The sequence below is a fragment of the Glycine soja genome, chromosome 7, assembly GCF_004193775.1.
Source record: "Glycine soja cultivar W05 chromosome 7, ASM419377v2, whole genome shotgun sequence".
NCBI lineage: Eukaryota > Viridiplantae > Streptophyta > Magnoliopsida > Fabales > Fabaceae > Glycine > Glycine soja.
The window spans coordinates 2,281,287-2,305,217 of NC_041008.1; the positions used below are offsets into that span (position 1 = coordinate 2,281,287).

Here is a 23,931-nt window from a genome sequence, read left to right on the forward strand (position 1 = left end):
AAATATATTTGGATACCCAAATGTTGATCAGAAAAGAGAAATAGAAAAAGAAAAGAAATATTAATGAGGTGTTCAATACAATGAGGTTTTGAAAATATCATTATTCTTAATTTTTAAATGGACACCTTGTAACTTGGGTCATATAGTTTACCGAAAAACGAGCGGTAAATCTATAGGTTTATACACATTTTATTTCAGGATTTATGCGCCAGTTATTTGCTTTCGTATTTTTAAAGTTTGGTCTTTTTGCATTTTTTTAATTTTTATTTATTCTTAAGGTTTACATATACCTTCGTTGAACATGAATTTAACAAATTTTTTCCATACACGTTTAGGATGTGTTCATTTTCATTTTCTGTTCCTTGTTTTTATTTTCTGAAAATTATTTTTATTTTCAAAAGATTAGAATTCTGAAAACATGTTTGATTTGATTTTTTGTTTTCCGTTTTCAGGAAATAAAAATACTGAAAATTTATAATATATTGACTTCTTGTCTTTTTTGTATTTTTAGATTTGCTTAAAATTATATTTTTTGTCACCGTATTTTCATTTTACCCAATGAGATTCCTGTCTTCAATTGAAAACACTAAAAACAAGATTTAATTGTTTTCATTTTGTTTTCTGTTTTCTTTTTCACTGAAAATATTTTCAAAAATTCAACCAAACACATTTTCAGTATCATTTTTTGTTTTGAGTGAAGATGAAAATAGAAAACAACCAAACCAAACACCCTCTTAATTTCTTAGAAAAAGGAAATAGATGATAAAAGGATAAAAGAAACATGCTAACTTGTCGGTCAAGGTCAGAAAAATTTTACCGTTGACGTTTGTTTCAGAGGATGGTTTTCATTAATTCCATTTGAAATGATATATTGTTAGTGAAATTTTTTAATCAATCAACTAATTAAAAATTATCCTAGAAATAATTTTTAAAACAATAAATACAGAAAATTAACATGATGGTACCCATGACATCACAAGTTTAAAAAATATAAATCAAATCTTTGATACGGTGATATGGATATTCTGAAGAAAGTATCCATGACATCAGAAGTTTCAAAAATATTTTTTTTTTTGTAAAATAATGCCTATACTTTTTTTTCTTCTAAACTATGATTTGTAAAGCTTACGCATGAAATATCAATAAATAATTTTCTTATCAATAGCTGAGATTATTTACTTCATCTTGTAGAGTGAATTCTGCACTCATCCTTTTTATAGGATTTTACTTCTCTAAAGCAAATAACTCATTCTAGCGAATAAAATAAATAGATTTAATTTTTAATGAGAAAATTCACGCTTAATATTCTAATACGTCTATAAGGTATTATGTATATCCATGAAAATTTGATTGTTAATTTTCTTGTTAATGTCTAAGATTGTTTATTTTACCGTCTAAAGTAAGTTGCTCACTTTAGAAAAGACATATTTATAAAGTGAGCAACAAGTAAACAATATTATCTATTAACAAGAAAATCAATGCTTAGTATTCTAAAACATCATAAGTATTATTTATTATGTATGCATGAAATATTGACCATTATTTTTTTATGAGTGACTGAGATTACTTTATCATATAAAGTTAGTTGCTAATTTTATAAGAGACATAGCCTTTCTAATATATATTTTATTATTAAATGAATTTAATCTAATAATTTTAAAACAAATAAATAACATTTGTTTTAAGACTCAAGTTTTTGAACATCAAAGGTTGACATGATATCCCATAGGCATTATTAGTTATTAATAACATCTAAAGATAGTTACTGACCTTCAATAGTTAACCGATATCATATCAATAAAGAAAAAAAATATTTTTAAAAAAAAACACCAATTTTTTTTTATGAAGAGCTAAATCAAAATTTACTCATTTTACAATAATAAAAACCCATTAGACAATTATAAACACTTTTATATCATCGAGAAATTCACTTGGGTTACAAAGCACTTGATTTTATATTTCAAACGTGGCAAACAAGTGAAATATTAATCTATTAAACATGTTGTTGATAAAAAGTTTATTCGCCCATTTTTCACCTTAAATACTAAAGGCTGGCAAACACGTCCTAGCATCATTCTTTTTCATCATATACATTTTACAATAAAACAAAAAGAAAGCTTCGCACCACAAGCAGAATTACCCCTTCCATAAAGTCATATTATTATAGCCTATGTACAATTTGAGGTTGTCTTTCCATTCTTCTGTAAGATACTTCAGTACCACTGACATATAATATATACATATACACATATCAGAATACCGCAATAACTACCCTGGCCGAAAGCTTACCAAATTAGGGAGGTATATCGATTTCAGTTTCTTGATGTCATTTGCTGTCACCTTACAGGACTCCAATGTCAGAGATCTCAAGTTCTTCAGTGTTTTCAAATGCTGCAGTCCAGCATTAGTGATACGAGAATTTGAAACATTCAAAGAAACCAACCCAGTAAGCCCTGAAATCACGAGCATAAACATGTGATCACAGACATATAGCTATAACTACAATCAGACAAGTTTCACGACTATACACAATGGAATAAATGCAAACCGTTTTCATTAAGAAAAAACAAATGCTAATAAATGTCTAAAGGCATTGGTTAAGAAACTTAAAGTAAAAATATTTTTAATAAGAGACAAAAAATTACCTGCCCATGCGCTCTTTTATAATTTACACAATAAATACTTTTTCCTCCTTAATCAATGTCTTAAAGACAATAGTTAGGAAGCCTCTTAAGAAAATACCAATGCAAAAGTAGGGGAAATTTATTGAAGCAATGATTCGAAGGACCTTCATGTCTAGAGCTTACTATCATCTATGGTCTTACGCTTTGAAAATACAAAATAAATACCAAGCTTTATGCAAGAAATAAAACAGCAAAAACATAAATAGCCCCGCTTTCCATCAAGAATCAGAAATGTAAACCACCCAGCAATCCCAACACAACATTGACTGTAAAAGAACTGGGTGCAATCCCAACACTATTTCGTTTGTATATTTTCATGTGGCCATTTAGGTTTTCAACTTGGTCAAGAGGAGATAAAACAAAGCAAACAAAATGAGACCACGTGCTTCTCAAAAAAAAAAAAGAACAGAAAAACAAAGGTCAGCAGAAGTACCAGAAATTAACTCCAGGGTTTTGTCTGTAAGGTTGCTGTTTTGAGATAAATTTAAGCACACTAGAGAAGAAAGCTCTTTGATATTTTTCACACCAGCATCAGTCAATACTCCACCGCATATTTCCAAGGACCTCAGGTTCTTAAATTCTGTTTCACCATAAACAAAGTAAGGCAAATCAATGAATTCAACATATAACTGATATGGGACAGAATAATGTTTCCTGTAAACTAAGCATTGCAAATTAAGAGACAAGCATTTTCCAATTACATTTCATATAAACTTAAGCTCATGTAATTTAACTGTAACAGTAAAGGCAAGACATCTATTTGTTATATAAAAATACGAAACAAAAACAAAATGTCAAAAGAATGTGAGAAAACCATATTGTTGGAAAAAGGTAAACAATATATCCACAAATAATCATGTTGGAAGTTAATATTCAGCAATAAATTACATACTTTTCAAATAGTTTGTCCCAAAATCTGTGATTCGTGCACCAAACAAATCTAGGTCAGTGAGGCCAGTTAAACCTGCATCAGCAAATTCAAAATTATGCATGCTGCAAAATTAAGCTTTAGGCGTAAAAAACAAATAGCCAGAATACTTTAAGCTTAAAATAAGAGTAACGAAATTTGTGTTTTGGGAAAGTAAAGGTATGACCAACTCAAGGAAAGACTAGTTGGAATTAATGGTAATATATTTCAAGAGTTTATTTATATCATGGTCAGTGTAAATTATTTTACAGACATTTAACAGGAATTCCACCACATTATATCAAAGAATAGGATGATGTGGTGATAGGGTGAATTCTTATTGGATGCATGTGTAAAAAAAATTTACATAGTGCATATAAATTAAATTCATATTCCAAACCTTTGTACAAAAAATATAGTAGGAAATCAATTGGATTGAACAGGACTAGAGCTCATGTATAAAACTCTACAGAAAAAAACAAACCATTCTTTGAATTCTAATTTTTCATAGAAACACGTACTTGTAAGGTTTGCCAGCCCAGCATCAGTAATTTGGTAAGCATCCAAATTAAGTGACTTCAAAGACGAGAGTCCACTCAATTTCCTTAAACTGCTATCACTAATCATGGTAAAAGACAGATTTATTTTCTGCAGACTAGACAAACCTACAAGAAATAAAATAAAACTCGTTTAACACTGAAGTACAAGCAGAAGTCAAACCAAAAAGCATACAAACATTAAAAGTTGTAAGGAACTGGCGTATCAAACCTGATAAATGGTGTAGCCCATTGCTTCCAACTTCTGTATCGGACAATTCCAAGCAGTTCAATTGCTCAAGGCCTAAAAGCATTGGGAAGAAAACGTGAATCACACATTGTCACATTCACCCAAGATAGAAATGTGCATTTCCAATGGCAAATCACATGGAACACAATCATCCTTCTAATAAATCATTTGCAACCAATTATGCCTAGATTAATGTGCTAAGTTATTTTTCTCATTTTCTTTATCCAAAATTTTTAGGCAACAATTTCATCTAGGAAGGCATAGAAAAAGAAACAAGGAAAAATGAGGAATTCAAGCATCTACCAGCCAAATTGGCCAATCCTTCATCACCAATCTTACACGAATCAAGGTTCAAGCTCTCCAACTTTGTCAATCCTGCTTGAAAACATACATCACATTGTTAGATACAATCATTTTCTTTCATATATAATACATATTTTTCTTCTGTTCCAGCACAACTGCTTTATATTTTTCTGTTAATAATACAGGACTATCCTGCACACATGTTAATATAATGTTTGTGTGTACAAAATAAGTTAAAGTTATATCAAGAAAAATAATTGCAAGAGTAAAATATTGAAAGTGAAACTCCCCAAGATGGTAATATTTGGTGAACTAGGGATTAACCAGTCTATATCATTGCCAGAAAGGTGGTCTTGTTACAAAGAGTCAAAATATTATAGCAACTGTATATATCCCCAAAAATTGTTACAAAATTATTGCCTCGAATGATGAAATTTCCAAGTCAGCAGTATCACATCATCAAACCAATTTAAAAAGGTATATTTGAGGCCCACAAAAATGGCAATATCTACAAGAAATTATGTAACTTTGATTGTGGATAATTTTCTTTAATGGATGACACTCATGACAGAGACGACTTGGACAAAAATTCTTTAATTGGGGACAAAAATCTTAATGTTTTTTTTCTGGAGCATTTAGTATTAAATTCTTCATTCCACATCTTGCATTCATGGCAACTAAAAATTCCATTAGACAGAGAACAAATACAAGTGTCCACTTAAAAAGTTAAAAGATGGTTTGTATCTCCACAGTAGTCCAGGAAGAATAGGAAAATAAAAAGAGCAAGAGATTTGAAATCACCTTTCAAGTGAACTAAACATGCATCTGTTATGACATTAAATCCCAAGTTTAATACTTTCAAATTTTCCAGTCCTGTAAAAAAAAGGTAATGTTACAAATGTAATGCCCCCAATAATTCTTATGGTGTCAAAAAGAACAACCCAACAAGCTTACTATAAAATATAGAATTACAGCCTGAGAGAAGTAGCTATACAATTCTTAACAACTTACGTGAAATTTTTTTGCATCCATTGTCAGAGAGATTGCATCTATTAAGATTCAAGTTTGACAGTGCAGGAAGCTCTGACACAAAACATAACAACATCAAATCAAAACTTCAATGCACATTTCCGGTTCATTAAGTCATATTATATACTAGAAAGACACGATGAAGTTACACTTTTCACATTCAACAAACAAAGCTCACTGATAATAAAAAAACTAATAGCAGCTGGTTAAAAAATATGCATGTTCAGATGAAATAATATCTGTTTAGTTGAGTCAAGCAGACATGCATAATATTAGAACCTCAAAGCTGCTGAACAACCAAAAATGTGAATACTGTGTTAACGTTATTAGAAACAAAAAATGGGTTCCTTAAGTGTAAAGGTACTAAGGTTTGGACCAAATACTCTCCCATCTGAGAAAACTAAGTTTAAATACTTGGAATCACATTCCACACCCCAAGTTTTTCTTTCTAAAGTTTCACAATTAATAGTCTTTCCCTGCTCAAATCAAAATCTGCTAGCAGTGGTATGCTCAAGGCATCCTAATAAACACACAATGTTTCAGCTTCAAGCTTTAAGCATTCATCCGTTTAAATAGAAGAAGAGCAGGATTAAAGCATTAATGAGCCAATAAGACATTAAGCAGAAAAGTTAGTTGACGCAGTTCTTTTTTTTTATCAGCAAAAGTATATATATTATATAGAACCTTAAAATTAGTACAAGCGGTACTGTTGTATATACATCCTAGCATTTGCAAGGTGCAGAACTGTAGTTGACACAGTTCTAGTAAGCCTAGATATAATCATAACAAGATTAGTAAAATAAGCATAAAAGTCTATCAAGGAATTCAACCTGCAAGAGAATCCAAGCATGCAGCTGTTACAAGGCACCCTTCCAAATTTAAAAGGGCAAGCTTCTGTAACCCTGGAATGAACCAAGACAATGTTGAAAATAAATGAGACAGATGAATATGAAATGATGAAATTTCCTTTTAACCGGTAAGCTGGGGCGTCCATACATTGGCACTGGAATGCAGACAACTGTACAACTTCTCTATTTAACCAACTTAACAAAGACCAACTTTAGAAGGATAATTGACAAATTATTACATCATAAAAAGGAAGGCTTTCTATGAAAGGATTTTTAAAGCAGCATTCTGGCTTATACAAAATTAGAGTCTACATTTAAAATTGAAGCACAAATTAGAATTGAATATCTAACTAAATTGATCTTCAAAATAAAACATCAACTCTTTAAAAATGAATAGTTGGGATTTGCATACAGCACTATACAGTCCTGTAAAGCTTTTATTGATTGAATAAAATCATCTTGTTACATACAAATGTAGAAGCCGCCAGAAAAAAATCATCCATTGCATCTTCACACAGAACATGCATAGACAGACAGAATAGACACAAATTTAAATACTTTGAGAAAGATGAAAATGCTAGGTTGAACCTCACTTTCAAGTTTCACTCCCAAGAGAAAAATATCAACATCACAGATTTTTACAGACTACAGAGAAATATTAGCATACAAAAACCTGCAAGAGTACCAGGAATAAGATAATCATATAGCCCCTATTGCTCTGAAATGTTACAATAATAAATGGAAAGGCATGATACCTTTTAGAAAACTGATGCCAAAATCAGTGACTTTACTGGAAGAAATCTCTAGACTTTTCAGGCTTGCAAGCTCTGGAAGTAAATTGAATTAGACAATTGTACTGTTGATTATTGAATCATATGTCTAACAAGAAGATGGCAGTGAACACTTCTATAGTATAAACACAAAGGCACCCTGGCAATTATATGTTGTCAAATACAGCTATTGCAACATGTTCTTTTCAAGAGATATTAAACCATTCCACTCAAGGTAAATAAACTTAGGTGGAATATGAGTAAGAACTACTCTGTAGTAGAAAACACAATAATTGCATAAAAGAAAGTCGAGACAATTAATTTTGGGCAAAAGTTTCAGCCACTTTGCTAAAACAGAAAGCAAGATGCAACAAACCTGAAAGAGGTTTCATATCATAATCTGTTATGCAATTACACCACTTTAAATTGAGAGATTCCAACTTGGTCAAACCTGGAAAATATGGACCAAATCATAAGACAGAAGTTACATGGAAATCAAAAAATATTACTCCACTTGGTGCTCTGTAAATTGCATTCCACTTTATTCACAGCAAAATGTCAATTGTAAGTTGAAACAACTAACTACTGAGTAGACATTAGACAACAATACAACATCTAGGGATATGTGTGTGTGTATTAGCTGCCTTATGAAATAAATAAGTTTAGCAGCAAGAGAATTCAAACACACTTTGAATATTTTATGATAACTGGGTTAGTAAAGCTTTACTTTCACACAAGAATTACATCTAAGAACCAACCTCGAAGATGAACAAGGCCTCCATGAATCCCAGGACATCTCTCCAAATCCAACTTGACCAAGTTAACAAGACCAGAAAAGGCACTCATTCCTTGAGCAGAAATTGAATCATTTCTTCTGAAACTCAAACTTGTCAAGTTTGACAGACCTGGAATATTTTATTACAGTTGTTGTAAACCTTCAGTAAAAGCATCGTATGGACAAAGGTTCTACACATAAGTAATTTCACATGAATATCAACACTGTATGGAAGAAACTATATGAGCGAAAGTAGGAAAATGTTATGTAACAAAAATGCTAAGGCAGATGGCAGAGGTAAACAGAAATACTGATAAATAATAAATAATATATTACACGTGAAATGCATAAAAACCACTTCAACCTCACTATGCAGAATTCATTATATCAAATTGGATTAACTGATAGGTGGGTGTTAAAAACATTTCCATTATTTGCAAGAAATCTCTATGGAGGGAAAATAATCATGTCAATTGCCCTTTGTAAGATTTCATTCTTTGAACATTATATATTAAAATACATAATACTACATTAAAAATAGAACAAATTTAAATGTCATAGCATGCCGATGATCAGTATAAGATTTCCATTTGCATATTTTTCAATATTAAATCGAGCAAATTAGAAATAGGTGTGCCAATAGGAAATAAATTTGCCAAAAAAAATAGAGAAAAGTAGAAAACTACAAGGGGATTCTTGGTAATCCAATTTGGGGAATTATCAACAGCAAGTGGTTTATGATATTCAAATATAATTATTGAGTAAATCATTTATCAAGAATTTCCTTATTGAATTTTTTCCAAGAACAAAGGTAACTATGAAAAGATATAACTATGGGTAATTATGAGTATGCAAGGCTAACTTTTAACAAGTTATCACACAGAATTAAAAATAAGGCAATATGTAACCCGTTTCCACACTAATGAATAGACACAGTTTAACCAAGATATATAATTAGGATATTTTTATTCTTTTTTTTTAAGATGAATAAAATATATAAGATGCCAAAGGACTAACACCCAAGTGCAAATATGGGAAATAAATTAATAACTGCACATGCATTTAGTGTGATGGCATAACAACAACACAAATACAAGAAAAGAAAGAATACCACTGATACACTCTAGTCCACGATCTGAAATTTGGTCACAGTAATTTAGATTTAAGGAAATGAGACTTTCACAATCTTTAAGGTATGTCAGCCCAAAATCAGTGACATCAGACCCAGAAAGATCCACAGAAAGCAAAGATGAACCCTGGGATGAGATGACACCCATCCAATTATCATTAACACCATCATACTCTCCCAAGTAAAGATCCTGTAAAAAAAAGTGATAAGACTCTAACTGCATCAAGAACACAATTAACTTGTTCATATTTGATTTAAAATTATTTACCTGGAGAGCACAATCTCGAAAAGCTTCAAGGGAAGCACTGGTTAGACGTCGGGAGTAAACCAAATTATTGAAAATTAGCTGACTTATATCTCGTGGTAGCATAGAAAATGTGTTATATTTATCAATATCCTGTTAGATAAAGATTGCAGTGATTAGATCAAAATAAAAAGGGTCTGGACAATGTAATGTAGCAATTTTTTATTTTTGTTAAAAAACAATACCTCATTTATTTTCTGTATGCACAAGTCCAACAGTGGTGGACATTCTCCTTTTCGTAGGTGAAAATCTACAGATGGATAAGAAAAAGAGGATGTCCACCATTTCAAAGTCCCGCTTTTGCAATATCTTCGTGATAGTCCTCTGGTAGGACTATCTTTGTTGTCCCGCTCTTGCTTCCTAGAACACGCTCCCCCCATCTAGGAAATATCCCGTCACCAATATATGTCAAAAAACTTGCAGTGGAACATTAGTGTGATCCAATCAATAACCAAATACGAACATATGCAACCAACTTCACCCTGTTAAAAACACACCGAAGTGTATAGCTCAATAAGATTTCAGCAGACTTAATTTTATACATGATTTCAACAGACGATCATTCGGGAGTTGACTTCTCTTGAATCCATTAATAGTTCTATTTACAACATCAACATCTAAAAGCTAAAGATCAAAACTGCCAAATCATCTTGAAAATATATAAGCAACCACACCACAATCAGCACTTACCATCTGTCTTAAGCAATACCAAACAGCATATTTCTATTAACATATATAACTACCAGCGCATGATATAAAAGGTCAAATGCATATGAACTAAGCCATAAGCCTAACAAAGCATACATACATCAACTTGACAAATAACAGGAAAAAGTATAATACACTCGGTACTCTCACTGTGCGCCAAAAAAAGGACATCTATATGCAAAACGGATTCATCCTTATAAAAATACACAAATTCAAAACACGACAAATAAAAATTACAGTAATTAAACAATAAAAACACCAGCAGGAAAAACTAGAATAAACACTCAGTACTCACTCTGCGCCAAAAAAGAAAAGGACATCTATATGCAAAATCAAACAAAAAACGGATTCATCCTTATAAAAATACACAAATTCAGAACACTAAAAAAATAACAGTTAAATAAAAATAATAAGAACGGCATAGTAGCAATAATAGTAATAATAAAGAAAGAATGAAACAACGGCATAGATATAAAATACACTAATATTAATAGTATAAAACTACACTACAAGTAAACATACGTAGTTAAATTTAATTATAATTATAATAATATAAAAGGAAACAACAGCACAGTAACTAGTAACGAGCGATAATCGAACTGCAGAGACCACAAACGGCACACAGTAACAAGTTACGAACGATGATCGAACTGCGGAGAACAGCAAAATCCACGGATTTTCTTCAAAGAAGGTTTTCAGATAGGAAAAAGAACAACAGAACGAAAGAAGATGGCGGAAACTGTGAAACGAAATAGCAGAGGCAGAGTTTGTAGCGAAAATAAACACAGAAGAAGTAACCGTAACCGTACCCTGACACAGAGAGATGATCCTTGATAAAGAAGAAGAGAAGCCTCACCGAGTGACTCGTGTTGCAGGTGAACTTGAAAACTTGGGAGTGAGTGAGAGAAAAAGTGGTGGGTGGGGACGTGGCTCGTAACCGAGCCTCGGTCCGAACCAGCCATCGGAAGACACGTGTCGAATACGTCAGGTGTGGATTTAAAAGGGTAAGGAAGGGACTGAGGGGGGGGGGGGATTTTCTTGACTTTATCCATTTGGAAGAGCAGGTGGGGCCCACTTGGGTTGCCTTGCGAACTTTGTGCACGCAAAATAATGATGCAATGCAAATTCAATCATCACGCTACTTAACTTAACCATTGCTTTATGTATTAATAATTAACAATCATGTTTCTACTTCCACCTTACTTAACCATATGTCCTTTACGCTATTGCACGAATCAATCCAACAAAATTCAAATTGTAAAATTGACGGGATTCTCTTAAGAGAATACTAAAACCTTTGAGTGATTGATATTATGTAAAATATATAATTAGTTGAGCATTGTACTGAATAACTGGAGCAGTTAATTTATTCGTTCAAAATGGTTATAATAAGTTTCATTTAAACACATCATATGTTTTTTTTTTCTTTCTTTGAAAGGGAAAAACAAACTGTTTGATCATTTGACAATGTAAAGGACGAAATCAACTTAGGAATAAAACTATTTATTTTTTTGGTAAAAAAATCAAAACTATTTACTCTTCGTTTGATAGGCGTATATACATGTTTCAAGAAAACTTGAGTCCCTGTAAAAAAAATTGCAAACGCCATACTATCGAAATTACAGTACACATTCTGACAACTCAAATCTTCTCTACGAATTCTAATAACATTACATTTGACCTTCAGTCTCCACGCTTGTAGACGGTGGAGAAAGATGCATGAATTATTAGAGACATAATAATTGAGAGGAAAGTTCAAAAATATCAGATTTTTAACCCTGAATGGATAGCAACCACTCCCGCAACTAGATTCTCATACTCTACTTTCTGAAACCCTGCATCCGCAATCATCGATGCAAATTTTTCCTGCAATCCATCAATTACAATAGATTAGTCAACAATTGGCAATTCTTATGATGCCAAGCAAAGAAGCATATGTAAGCAAATTTTTCATCATTTATAGATATATTAAATAAAAACAACACAAGTAGAGAACAGACAAATTGCCGAGTAAAAACTATAAAATATTAATAACTTTGTTATAATTAACTGGATAAAGCGTGAGCCTAAAATCGAGTGTTTTTCTGTTCATGCTATTATGTAGTCAATTATATAGCTTCTCTTAAAACGAAAAGATAGTAGCTACTCCTACCAAATGTCCACCCAAATATCCTTCCTCATTAGGTTGAATGTAGGAGACTGAAGAGAGATAAGCAACACGTTAGTAAGCAAAGCCTCTAATTGCATGCTACTCTTGGGTTTCAATTAAACCATAAATAAGATATGAGATGGTCACCATCAACCGATTAGCCTAGGACTCATCTTCCTCACTCAAAACTTAGTTCAAATCTTTCACTAACATACTTGAGGGAAGTGATAATAAGTAGTAACCAGCCATCTTGAGAAGCATCTATAGGTCCATTCAAAAATGCAAGCCCTACCAGCCCTTTTCTTTGAGCAATAGAGAAGTAAGAAAATATGGACAGCTATCAATAGATGGAAACTGTGATAACCTGTGAGGGGAAACGGCGGATACTCTCAACTAAGTACTGATAGGATTCCCGGTCACTAGCAACCAGCTCACCCATGTATGGAATAACTGAGAAAGAATAATAGTCATACCTGCAAGAGAAGATGAGTAACATTAAACTGAAAGTTGAATTCAAGTATGAAAGGAGGCCATGATTCTATAGCAGTCAACAGTTTATGTAGTTTGGGATGATTTAGTTGGCAAGGAATGCCTGTATTTTCAAGGGTATCTATTCATGACTATCTCAGATTCCATTGTTGAATGTAAAAGGGTATTTTAGTTGTATTTTCTTTCTCAAATGTGATTAGAATGCATATCATCATTCCCTATCTTCCTTATCAAATGTCAACCCCCAATACTCATCATTTTTGCAAAATAAAGCAAATGATACTTACAAATCTTTAAATACAGGAATGCCAACATGACTCAGTTCAAGGCAAAGGAACCTGCCTCCCGGTTTCAATACCCTGTTCAAGAAAATAAGAATAACAATGATTCATCACACATTTTAATCGATTGCCATCAGCTGCTACGGCATACAAGTTATAGTAATCTCTTGAAAAAGTGCAAATACCTATGAGCTTCACTGAGTACTTTCTCTATGTGTGTAACATTTCTTATCCCGAATGCAATAGTATAACCATCCATTGAATCATTTTGGAAACTCAAGCTTTCAGCATTTCCCTCCACCCATACAAGGGAACCATCTTCTCCAAAACCTATTATAATAAGCAGAAAATTTTCATTCCTAGCAAATGAAGATATATCAAACCAAAATTCTTTTATGAGAGCTTGAACAAATTGTTGATAGTTTAAAACATTCTCATTTACCCTTCTCTGAGGCCCGCCGTTTGCCAACATTTAACATCTTAGGGTTAATGTCACATACATATATCTGAGTTTCTGCCTCTAAAGTATCTTGAAAAGCACCTCGAAGTCCTCTCAGCTTAACTTTGTGTATGCTCTCCAAGATTCTAAAAGCAACATCCCCTGTAAAATAAAAAACCTTAGGCTTGATACTAAAACCCTTAAACTTTAAGCAACATCCCATGCAGCAGCAACATCACTTTAATTCCAGGAACATTATTGAGGAGAAGCAAACTTTATATTAAATAACACAAATACATCTTACAACTATATTCCTTAAAATAAACTTAAACGTATATGAAGCACATACAACTTACTTTTGAACAAGTTATGACTTCTATAGCCCATGAACGTGATGATGCCTAAATATTGTTCAAACTGTATTTACTTTATGACTTCTATAGCCCAGAAACAAATTGTTCAACAATAACATAACCCAAAAATTAAATCTTAAAGAAAAAACTACTTCTTGTGATATTAGTACCCAGACATGCAACAACAAGAACATTAGACACTGACCATTACGCATTCAAAAGTGGAACAATTTGCACCAAATTAAAAGTTTTTATGAAAAATATAGCTAGATGAATCAGTAAAATTGGAGCAGGCAGACAATATGCTTCGTCAAGTAGCTTGTGAACTAAAACATCTCCCTCTAAGCAATCCTCAATTGCTTAACTTCTTCAAGGCACAAACATGTTTGGATAAGCTTTTCCATAAGCACTTATAGAAAAAGAAAACAAGAAGGAAAAATTAAATAAGTTTCTCCTATAAACTAAAAAAAAAAGCTTATGCACAAGTTAAAATCAATTTTTTAACTTATGCATAAGCTAATTTTAACTTACATGTATATTAAAATTAGCTTATAGGAGAAGCTTATTTCATTTTTCCTTCTTCTATGAACGCTTATGAAGAAGCTTATCCAAACAGTGCCTTAACATATTTTTCCAGACTGCATCAATTTAACTCGCATTGCAATCTTCTAAAACCTATACACAGAAAGACAGTATAAAACATAGTGAAAATGTAACAGACCTGTGCCACCAGCAACATCAAGATGCTTCATTCCAGGAAATGGATTCAGCTTCGAAACTAACCTGAGCAGAAAATAATCACAGATTTAAGCAAAGTCCAAAGCAACAGTAATATGATTGAAACTATTATGAAAATGAGAATGTAATGTTGTAACCTATCCTTCCACAATCTATGCAATCCAACACTCATTAGGTCATTCATGAGATCGTAGCTTGAAGCAACACTCGTGAAGACATCACCAACCATGCGAGCCTTCTCATCTTCGTTTACTTGTTTGAACCCTGAAATTCTGTCATAATATCATTTATTTTTAATTGTGAATTGAAATTTGAATGCGGAGAGTGAAAACGAACCGAAACTGGTGGCGTGAGAATGTAGTAGCCTGGGAGTGGGAGATAACACGGTGAAGAGTTTATTCCCCAACCGTCGAGTCACCGTTCCCAAAGCCATGGTTTCTCGCTCCGATAAATGAGCCAAATTGAATCACAATCAGAATCAGAAAAATATTGATCGATTAATCGGTTAATAGCATAGAGAAAAGAGCATGGAAACATCACGCGAAGCTGAGACGAGAGCAACCGCCAGACCCGTCGCCTCAGGCACCCTATTGGGCTTGTACCGTTGCTCCATCGATATGGGCCAGCCCATATCTTTATAGTGTCTTTCGTTTATATATATAAACTTTTCATTCTTTTATCTTTATAAGAAAATAATATTTATCAATTTAATATATATTAACGTTAAAATTGTGTTGAATTTTAGTCTCTGTAGGAAGAAATTTTTCATTTCACTTTAACTCGTAAGTAAAAAAAAAATATCTACATTTTAATTTAAACATTAATTGACCAATAATTATCACACTATATGTGAACTTATCATTTATCTTAAATAAAAAAAAATCTAATTCAGATGTCACTTGCATTCATATTTTTACCCAAAATATTAATTCATCAACAAGTCATCGGTTTAAATGAAATGAAATTCAATTTTTTTAAATGATGTCTCAAGATTCAAACTTTATTAATAAAAAAGGTATATTTGAAAAGAAAATCTAATCAATCAAATTTTTCATCAAAAATTAACCATAAGCAAAATAAGTAAATATTTCATAAAGGTCGCGGTCGATATCGTCACTATCATCAATAAAAAAAAACCCTTAAGCTAACATAATTGTAAATAAAAAAACATTAATTACACTTATTTTCACTTAACAAAAACCCTTTATAACATATGGGTGTTTGACTACTCCAACCATACAATGAACACTCATGACTCAACTATCCAGATTTAAAGACTTAAAGATAGACTTTATGGTAGGTGTGATAACTAATTTTAAATTTGTAGATATGCATTCAATTTTGATGGAAACATTTCAAGTTTCAACTGAGGTTGAGTTTGAAATTTCCCCATTTTGTAGAAGTGAGGTTAGGTTACACACATGTACGAGAAAGAATACATTATATACTCTAATTTTTTAATTATTAAAACATAAATTATTTATTATAATAATTAAATAATAAAATTAAAATTGCATAATTTATTAAAATATTATTTTGTTCTTAAATTTATTATTTTTACAATTCATGTTGTTTATTTATTTTTATGTTATTGAATTAAAATATAAATAATTTTTTAAAAAAGGTAGCTAAGTTTTCCACGATTTTCTCTGAATTCGTCAGCAATCAAAATCAATGTTCATCTTGAAAACTTATGCTGATATTTAATGTAAAACATTTGCAGTATTATCCAAAAACTCCTCCAATTCTAACCATAGAACAATACTCTTAAAAAAATAGAATACTGCCAAAAGCACCTATGTACTAGCCATTAAAATTTTGTCCTTAACTTTTTATTTATTCGTTCTACTTCAATAAAAAGTTAAATCCTTTCTTTATATATTGCACTCACGGCTAACAGGATCTCTAATAGGAATTTTGAGTGAAAGAAATTATTTTTTTTCCAATTGAAGTAAATCTATATGATAAAGACGATTTTTTTCGGTAAGAAACTATAAAAAAAATTATATTTTAACAATAAAAAATAATATTGATTTGACACATAGTAATATTTATAATTAAGTAAAAATAAAAAATATATAAAAGTGTAAATTTATTAAAATTTCCTAAAATTTCTTATGTATGAATTTCTTTCAAATGTCAAAATTATAAATAAAAAAATAACTTCAAAAATCTCCATTTGAGATGCTCTAATTTGTGTGGAGAGAAAAAAAGAGTACACCTCATGCATACGCGTTTCAGTCATTCAATTGATACAAGCTGATCTGAACACCTAGCATTCCTTTACCCCGAATAATATAACGTGTAGAACAAAGTTGTAAACTTTTATAACATCTAAAATTAAATTACGAATTATCATATAAAATAAAATTAACTTATATATTAATAATTAATGATTGGTTAAAAAACTCGATGAAAAGTCCAAAAGCTGGTTAATTGAAAATTCACTTTGGCAAAAACTACTACTACATTTGGTAACAAATTTCAAGTCCTGATAATTTGAAGAGCTACCCCTAAAGGTGGAGAGGGTATTGATACAAAAGAAAAATGCCTGCAGGCTCCGACAAAAATAGGATAAATTGATAGAAAACTCTACCCTAAGTACGGTTGCATTCCCTCAAATCAAAAGATCTTGAAAAGCAGACCACCATGAGTGGCAAAAAATGGTGCGAAGACAAGCGACTCAACTGCCATGAGCTTGATGAGGATGTTGAGTGAAGGGCCTGAAGTATCTTTAAGAGGGTCTCCAATGGTATCCCCAATAACAGCTGCCTTGTGCGGTTCAGATCCTTTCGGGCCCAAGGTCCTTGCATGCTCGGACGCACCAGCCTGAAATTTGAACCCAACAAGGAATTTCATCAATCAACAAAAAACAAAAACGCAATCCTAATTTTATCAAGTGCCAGAAATTATTATTACGTACCTCAATGTACTTCTTAGCATTATCCCAAGCACCGCCAGTGTTGGATGCTGATATTGCAATCTAATGAGAACCAGTGCAGAGGGACAAAAAGATTCAGCACACTTCACATAATGTGATACTTAAGACCAAATTTCACGTAACGTGTGGCAAGAGTATCAGTATTACCTGTACGCCAGAAACTAGAGCCCCGGCAAGAACACCCGAAAGTGTTTCCACACCAAAGAAGATGCCAACAATGAGTGGTGTGAGCATGACAAGGGCACCTGGAGGAATCATCTCCTTGATGGATGCATCAGTAGAAATTTTGACGCAGGTGGCATAATCAGGCTTGGCATGACCCTCCATAAGTCCTGGAATAGTGTTGAACTGCCTACGAACCTCCTCAACCATCTTCAAAGCTGCACTTCCAACACTCTTCATGGTCATAGCGGAAAACCAGTAAGGAAGCATGGCACCAACTATGAGTCCAATAAAGACCTTGGGTGTCAAGACATCAACAGTTGAAATTCCAGCTCTGCTCACAAATGCACCAAATAGGGCCAAAGACACCAGAGCGGCAGACCCAATAGCAAATCCCTAGTACAAGACAGAGTAAATTCAGTAATTTAGTTATACATACATGGAGGAGCATAACTCATCCAAGTATAAGTATTCTATTACACCCAAATTACTTCACTGAATAGATATTTTACAGCTTTTATAATTTGGGACAGCAATCTATGTAGCATTCCATTTGAACCAGAAAATTAGATAGCCTGCTCAGAAATATAAGTGCATCATAGTACCTTGCCTATGGCAGCAGTAGTGTTGCCAGCAGCATCAAGGGCATCAGTTCTCTCACGAATACGATGGCTCATGCCTGCCATCTCAGCAATACCTCCTGCATTGTCACTGATTGGCCCATAGGCATCAATAGCCAACCCTGTCGCAATGGTGCTCAGCATCCCAAGGGCAGCCACAGCAATGCCATACATTGCAGCAAAAGTAAAACTCACAAAAATGCTGATTGCAATGGCAAAAATAGGAATAATGACAGACTTGTATCCCAGAGCAAGGCCAAAGATGACATTGGTTGCAGCTCCAGTCCGGCAGGAATCAGCAACATCTTGTACAGGACTGAAGACAATCAAACAATGATGGTCAAGACTGTTGACAGAGAAAGCATAGCAAAGATTGCACAAGTTTGTTAACATTTAATTACCTGTAAGCATTGCTTGTATAGTACTCAGTAACAAACCCAATAATAAGTCCAGCCCATAGACCAACACCCACACAGAGGAACAGCTGCCTGAAAATTTAAACCATGTTAGTAGCTGGATATCAATTGCCATTCACGATCAACAAAAACAACATTGGTCGTCTTGAAATTCAGACACTGTTCTGAATGATTTTCAAAAAATATGACCAACATTTAAATATAAGCCAACCTATTGTGTTTCCCTGGAGGAATTAGAAAGAAACTACTAGACATAAATGAAGATCAGAAACTTCAACATTGAGTGTTTTATAAACATTAAACAACTAACATCTTACCAGCTCTTTACTTCCTTCTGAGCACCAAAGTTGAAAATTGTGAAGGATGTTGGCAGAGCAATCCAACTAATAATTGCAATTCCAACAGTCATGAGTACTGTAGAGATGATAAGCTGCTTTTTTAGAGCTGGTTCAATTTCCTTGACAGCCTTGATCTCAAAGAAATCAGTTGCAAAGAGAGTAGTAATCAAACAGACAATAATGCCCATAGAACTGATGAGTAGGGGATATAACATTGCAGTGAACTCGTGGTTGATTCCAAATGAGGAAATGGAAGCAACAACTAAGGCAGCACAAGATGATTCAGCATATGAGCCAAAAAGATCAGAACCCATCCCTGCAATATCTCCAACATTATCACCAACATTGTCAGCAATCACCTGATCATAGGACCATAGAAAGGATCAGTAGTCAATACTAAATACCATTACAAGCTTTGAAAATAAAAGGCTAACATATTGATGGAAATGCACCCATTTTTAAATCATTTTGTTTTTCAAAATAGGAAGGAGAGAGAGGGAAATGAAAAGGGCAAATGTGACTTACAGCTGGATTTCTTGGATCATCCTCTGGGATATTTCTCTCAACTTTTCCAACCAGATCAGCACCAACATCAGCAGCCTTGGTATAGATACCACCACCAACTCTGCCAAACAGAGCCATGGAAGATCCACCCAAACCATAACCAGTTATAGCCTCAAAAAGACCTTCCCAATCATCACCATAATATAGCTTGAAGAGATTGATGGTAATGTAGAGCACCAAAAGACCATTTGCTGCAAGAAGGAAACCCATCACTGCACCAGACCTAAATGCAGTAATGAAAGCCTTGCCAACTCCCTTTCTGGCTTCCAAGGTTGTCCTTGCATTGGCATAGGTTGCAATTTTCATCCCAAGGAAACCAGATAGGACTGAAGTTATAGCACCAAGCAAGAAAGATACAGTGCTAAACAATGCAGTCGCAAGGGCTGGCTTGCATAGCTTGCTCTTATCATACGTGCAGGGCTGGCTCTTAGTACTGAAGCCCTCCACGGAGCCCAGGAAAAGGAAGATCAGTATTGCAAAAGCAACCATGAAGATCCCCACATATTGATATTCAGTGAAAAGAAAGGATGTTGCACCTGTAAATCCATGCACAACTTGTAAGTACAGCATTAATATTATTCTATTGAATTTAGAAATCACTTTTCACGTCCAGGGCTTACAAGGTAGGGTCCAAGGACATACAGTAAGGGATAACAAAAACTAGCTAGTGCATATATTCTGGGTATTGAATACCGAGAAATCAGAAAGACACAAAATAACTACCAATCTATGACATGCTATGCAGAAAATGGAAAGAAGTACATTCGGTGTCAGCATTCCGGATTGAAGAATGAAATTATGAAAAGGTATCAACTTTATTATTGAAGTTATTATTATTCTCTCAGTAATTTAAAATTAGGGGACGAGACAGACGGTCGCCCCATCTCAAAGCAAAACAAACCTCAGAGCTCAAAGGAGCACTTACAGAACAAATTACATTCACTTCATAGTTGTAATATAAAACTACTAGCACATGTGCTTGACAAATTTCAGTTTAAGATCCATAACAGTTGACTATAATAATACAATCTGCAGTATTAAATCAAGTCATGGCGACGAGATTGACCGGTCTCGTCCTCACTAAATATATCACTGACCGTAGAATTTTACTAATTAGTAATAGTAATAGTTAACAATAAAGAACGTTCTAAATTAAATATTAACAATGCTGAATACTCTTAAAATTTAATAGAACTTATAACTAGAACAGTAGATCCATATAACTACCGACAGAACTTTACCGCTGTTAGAAAAAAAATAGCAGCAACAATAAGTCCAAAACGGAAACTACAGATATGTATAAATAAAACAGGAACTGTTTTGTTAATCTAGATTTTTGCCATTAAAGATAAAGTATTATTAGTAATAGGTAATAATTATCTGTAAATATAGTAAGTAAAGTAGCGAAACAAGCCCAACAAATTAGGAATATAATCATAATCAATAATTAATAAATTACGGCACCCAAGACGACAAAGGAGAAAGCATCACGTAAACTCGTTAAAAAACCTTTCTCAAGAATAGCCAACACATATCCAGAATCAAAGAACAAAATGCTGAGTTCGTTTAACGACAAACGCGAAGAAGAAACGCCGTTTCAAAACGACGTGTCAACATTTCAAGTTTCAGAAGCTGGAACACGCAAAGGCGCATAAGGAGATCTCAGAAGTATAAGCTCAGATCTAAAGCGGAGAGGTTAGGTTACCTTCGGAGATAGCGTTCTGTATCTCAGCGCATTTCACAACGACGCTGTGGTCGTTGATGCCTTCTTCCTCCTCAATGAGGAAGTCGCCGTAGCCGTTCTTGTTGTTGCGCGGCGACGACGTCGTTCCGTTTCGGTCGGGAGTGAGCTTGACGCGCGACACGAGGAACCACTGCACCAACGAGAACACGATCCCGATGACGGCGCAGGCCGGCACAACTATCTCCGTCGCAAGCTCAGACAGCAGAGCAGCACCCATCCTTGCCGGAAAACTAACTCCGCCGGTGGCCCGAACGGTGGGAAAATGCTGGGTTCGGCGGAACAGAGGCAGTCACAGAGAATGTGTGAGGGAAACTCGAGTGCGGCGAAGCGAGGCATGGGGACATTTATATTGGGGGAGAGAGTGGTAGAGTGCGTTCGGTTTCTGAACGTTAAGTTGTACCTTATATTTCACCGTTGGATTGGCTGCATTGAGATTTTCAATCATCCAACGGTGGGTGCCAGCGAACACTCCAAAGAAATGTGAGATCTTACTTTACTTCTTAGTAAAAGTAAAAATAAATGAAAACCTTTATCTTAGGATTTTTTTTTAGTTAGGTCTTTTATTTTTTTAAAAATATATTTTGGTTATTAATTTTTTTTAGTTTAATCTTTTATCTTTTTAAAAAATCCATTTTGTTTTTTATGTTATTTTTTCAATTTAATTCTTTATTTTATTTTTTTCTACATCTTTCAATTTATTTAAAATAGACTTCATTAATCATTTAAAAATATTTTTTTTAGTTTTCTTTTATTTTCCTTCACTTCACTTTAATAAAAAAATTGTTCTTAGATGATGAATAATGTCAATTTTAAATAAATTGAATGATTAAATTGGATAGTAAAATAAAATTAATGAACAAAATATTTTTTTAAGAAGATAAATAATTAAATTGGACTGAAAAAATAAAATAAATAATAAAATTAAAATTTTTAAGAGATAAAAAACTAAATTAAATTAAAATAAAATAAAAAACTAAATAAATCATTTGACCTGAATAAAATGAATGATTTTTTAAGGATTTAATTATGCTAATTAAGAAAATTTATGCTTAATACTAATCTTTTTTAACTAAGATAATCATTTATTCAAGAGTCAAAGACTAATTTAAGAAGTAATTAAAGTCTATTTTACGATATTCACTTCTCTAAATAAATTAAGTACTTTCTATGCATATAGACTTAAGAATCTAATGATTAGTATTATATATGCATACATAATTTTAAATTATGAGCGTGTTAAAATATTTATTATTACTTTCTAGTCAATAAAATACATTGCTTATTATATTATTTAAAATAAATTGGTTGGTTTAAAGAGACTTACTCCTCATCCTACAAAAGAAAGCAAATAATTTTTTAGATGTTGATAAAAATATTTCGTGTTATGTGTAACAAATATTCAGGTATCACTATCACTATTAGAGTATTAATTGTTGAGTTTTCAACAATAACTAAAATGGAGAATTCATACCCATGTTGTTAAAAATGGAAGTGATTTGACTCACTGCTAAAATACTCTAAGGTATAAATTTTATATTTAAATAAAAAATGAAGAATATTATAGTCACTTAAAAAAAATTACAATAGAATTTATTAAACATTTTTTTCTAACATACATTTTTGTTAACTTCTGGTATAACATATTTTTTAGACCAAAATCGTATGCGGTGAAGAACAATCAAACATTTGGACAAAGTCGTGTTTATAAGGTTTCGACAAGTGCTTTTGCAAGATTTTAATATAAGATTCGTATTTTAGCATAAAAACTTTTTAACTTCTAGTCCAACATACCTTTTAGAACAAAAATACATGTAGTGAAGGAAAATTAAACCTGAGCTCTTTCACACAAAATTGCGTTTTTTTACTGCTACAAATGTAAATCTAAACATAACACTGTTAAAATTTTATATATATATATGTGTGTGTGTGTGTTTTATAATTTAAATGTCACAATCCAAAATTAAATTTACTAGATGAGAAGTTAGTTGGAAAATAGATACACTAACTACAAAAACAATCTAATAAATTGGAAACTTTGCCAAGCAATTAACTATGAATTAAATTGATTGTAACTTTAAATTGTCCAAAACTTAATTAAATAAGCTATAGAGCTGGAGTGATGTAAATAACATTGAAAGTCTAAAAATTAGAGGTATATCGATAGTAATATCATATGATTTGTAAATAAAATGTTGTTTAATTCAACATTGTCATTTTTTATTTTATTATTTAATAAATTCTATCCAAACTTAAATTTGATTTAATTCAATTCAATTTAAAATGAAATTAGTTGAATCAAAGCTATATAAAGAAAATTCATTTCGATAATTTTATACTATAAAGTCATAGAAAAGGTAATTTTAATAATCATACTGATTAAATTTATTCTATTTTTATTGACGTTTTGGTGAAAATAATAATTTTTTATTTTAGTGTGTGTTTGAATAGGCACTA

General features: G+C 32.5%; 3 protein-coding genes across 6 annotated transcripts; all 3 read right to left on the reverse strand.

Moving 5' to 3' along the window:
• Window positions 1–1,967: 1,967 nt before the first annotated feature.
• On the reverse strand, window positions 1,968–11,220 carry LOC114418085 (internalin A-like). 4 transcript variants are annotated; one of them, XM_028383246.1, is made up of 16 exons: window positions 11,053–11,220; window positions 9,721–9,915; window positions 9,500–9,628; window positions 9,214–9,421; window positions 8,086–8,232; window positions 7,704–7,778; window positions 7,313–7,384; window positions 6,540–6,611; window positions 5,692–5,763; window positions 5,482–5,553; window positions 4,681–4,752; window positions 4,360–4,431; window positions 4,113–4,256; window positions 3,577–3,648; window positions 3,118–3,264; window positions 1,968–2,453 (listed from the first exon to the last, which is right to left on the reverse strand). In XM_028383246.1, the coding sequence occupies exons 1-16, from the start codon at window positions 11,203–11,205 to the stop codon at window positions 2,269–2,271; spliced, it is 1,887 nt and encodes a 628-aa protein (XP_028239047.1). In that variant the 5' UTR covers window positions 11,206–11,220; the 3' UTR covers window positions 1,968–2,268. The 4 variants fall into 4 exon arrangements, with proteins under 4 accessions (XP_028239047.1, XP_028239048.1, XP_028239050.1 ...); XM_028383247.1 differs by having other exon boundaries at window positions 9,721–10,017; window positions 11,053–11,186; XM_028383249.1 differs by lacking the exon at window positions 11,053–11,220 and adding an exon at window positions 10,884–11,030 and having other exon boundaries at window positions 9,721–10,017.
• A 529-nt stretch (window positions 11,221–11,749) lies between these two features.
• On the reverse strand, window positions 11,750–15,293 carry LOC114418086 (2-methoxy-6-polyprenyl-1,4-benzoquinol methylase, mitochondrial-like). Its single transcript, XM_028383251.1, has 8 exons — window positions 15,029–15,293; window positions 14,830–14,956; window positions 14,676–14,737; window positions 13,605–13,763; window positions 13,348–13,492; window positions 13,169–13,240; window positions 12,757–12,865; window positions 11,750–12,109 (listed from the first exon to the last, which is right to left on the reverse strand). The coding sequence occupies exons 1-8, from the start codon at window positions 15,123–15,125 to the stop codon at window positions 12,008–12,010; spliced, it is 873 nt and encodes a 290-aa protein (XP_028239052.1). The 5' UTR covers window positions 15,126–15,293; the 3' UTR covers window positions 11,750–12,007.
• A 1,759-nt stretch (window positions 15,294–17,052) lies between these two features.
• Window positions 17,053–21,805, reverse strand: LOC114418087 (pyrophosphate-energized vacuolar membrane proton pump-like). Its single transcript, XM_028383252.1, has 8 exons — window positions 21,439–21,805; window positions 19,695–20,269; window positions 19,149–19,528; window positions 18,817–18,903; window positions 18,401–18,731; window positions 17,781–18,191; window positions 17,616–17,675; window positions 17,053–17,521 (listed from the first exon to the last, which is right to left on the reverse strand). The coding sequence occupies exons 1-8, from the start codon at window positions 21,692–21,694 to the stop codon at window positions 17,315–17,317; spliced, it is 2,307 nt and encodes a 768-aa protein (XP_028239053.1). The 5' UTR covers window positions 21,695–21,805; the 3' UTR covers window positions 17,053–17,314.
• Window positions 21,806–23,931: the final 2,126 nt, after the last annotated feature.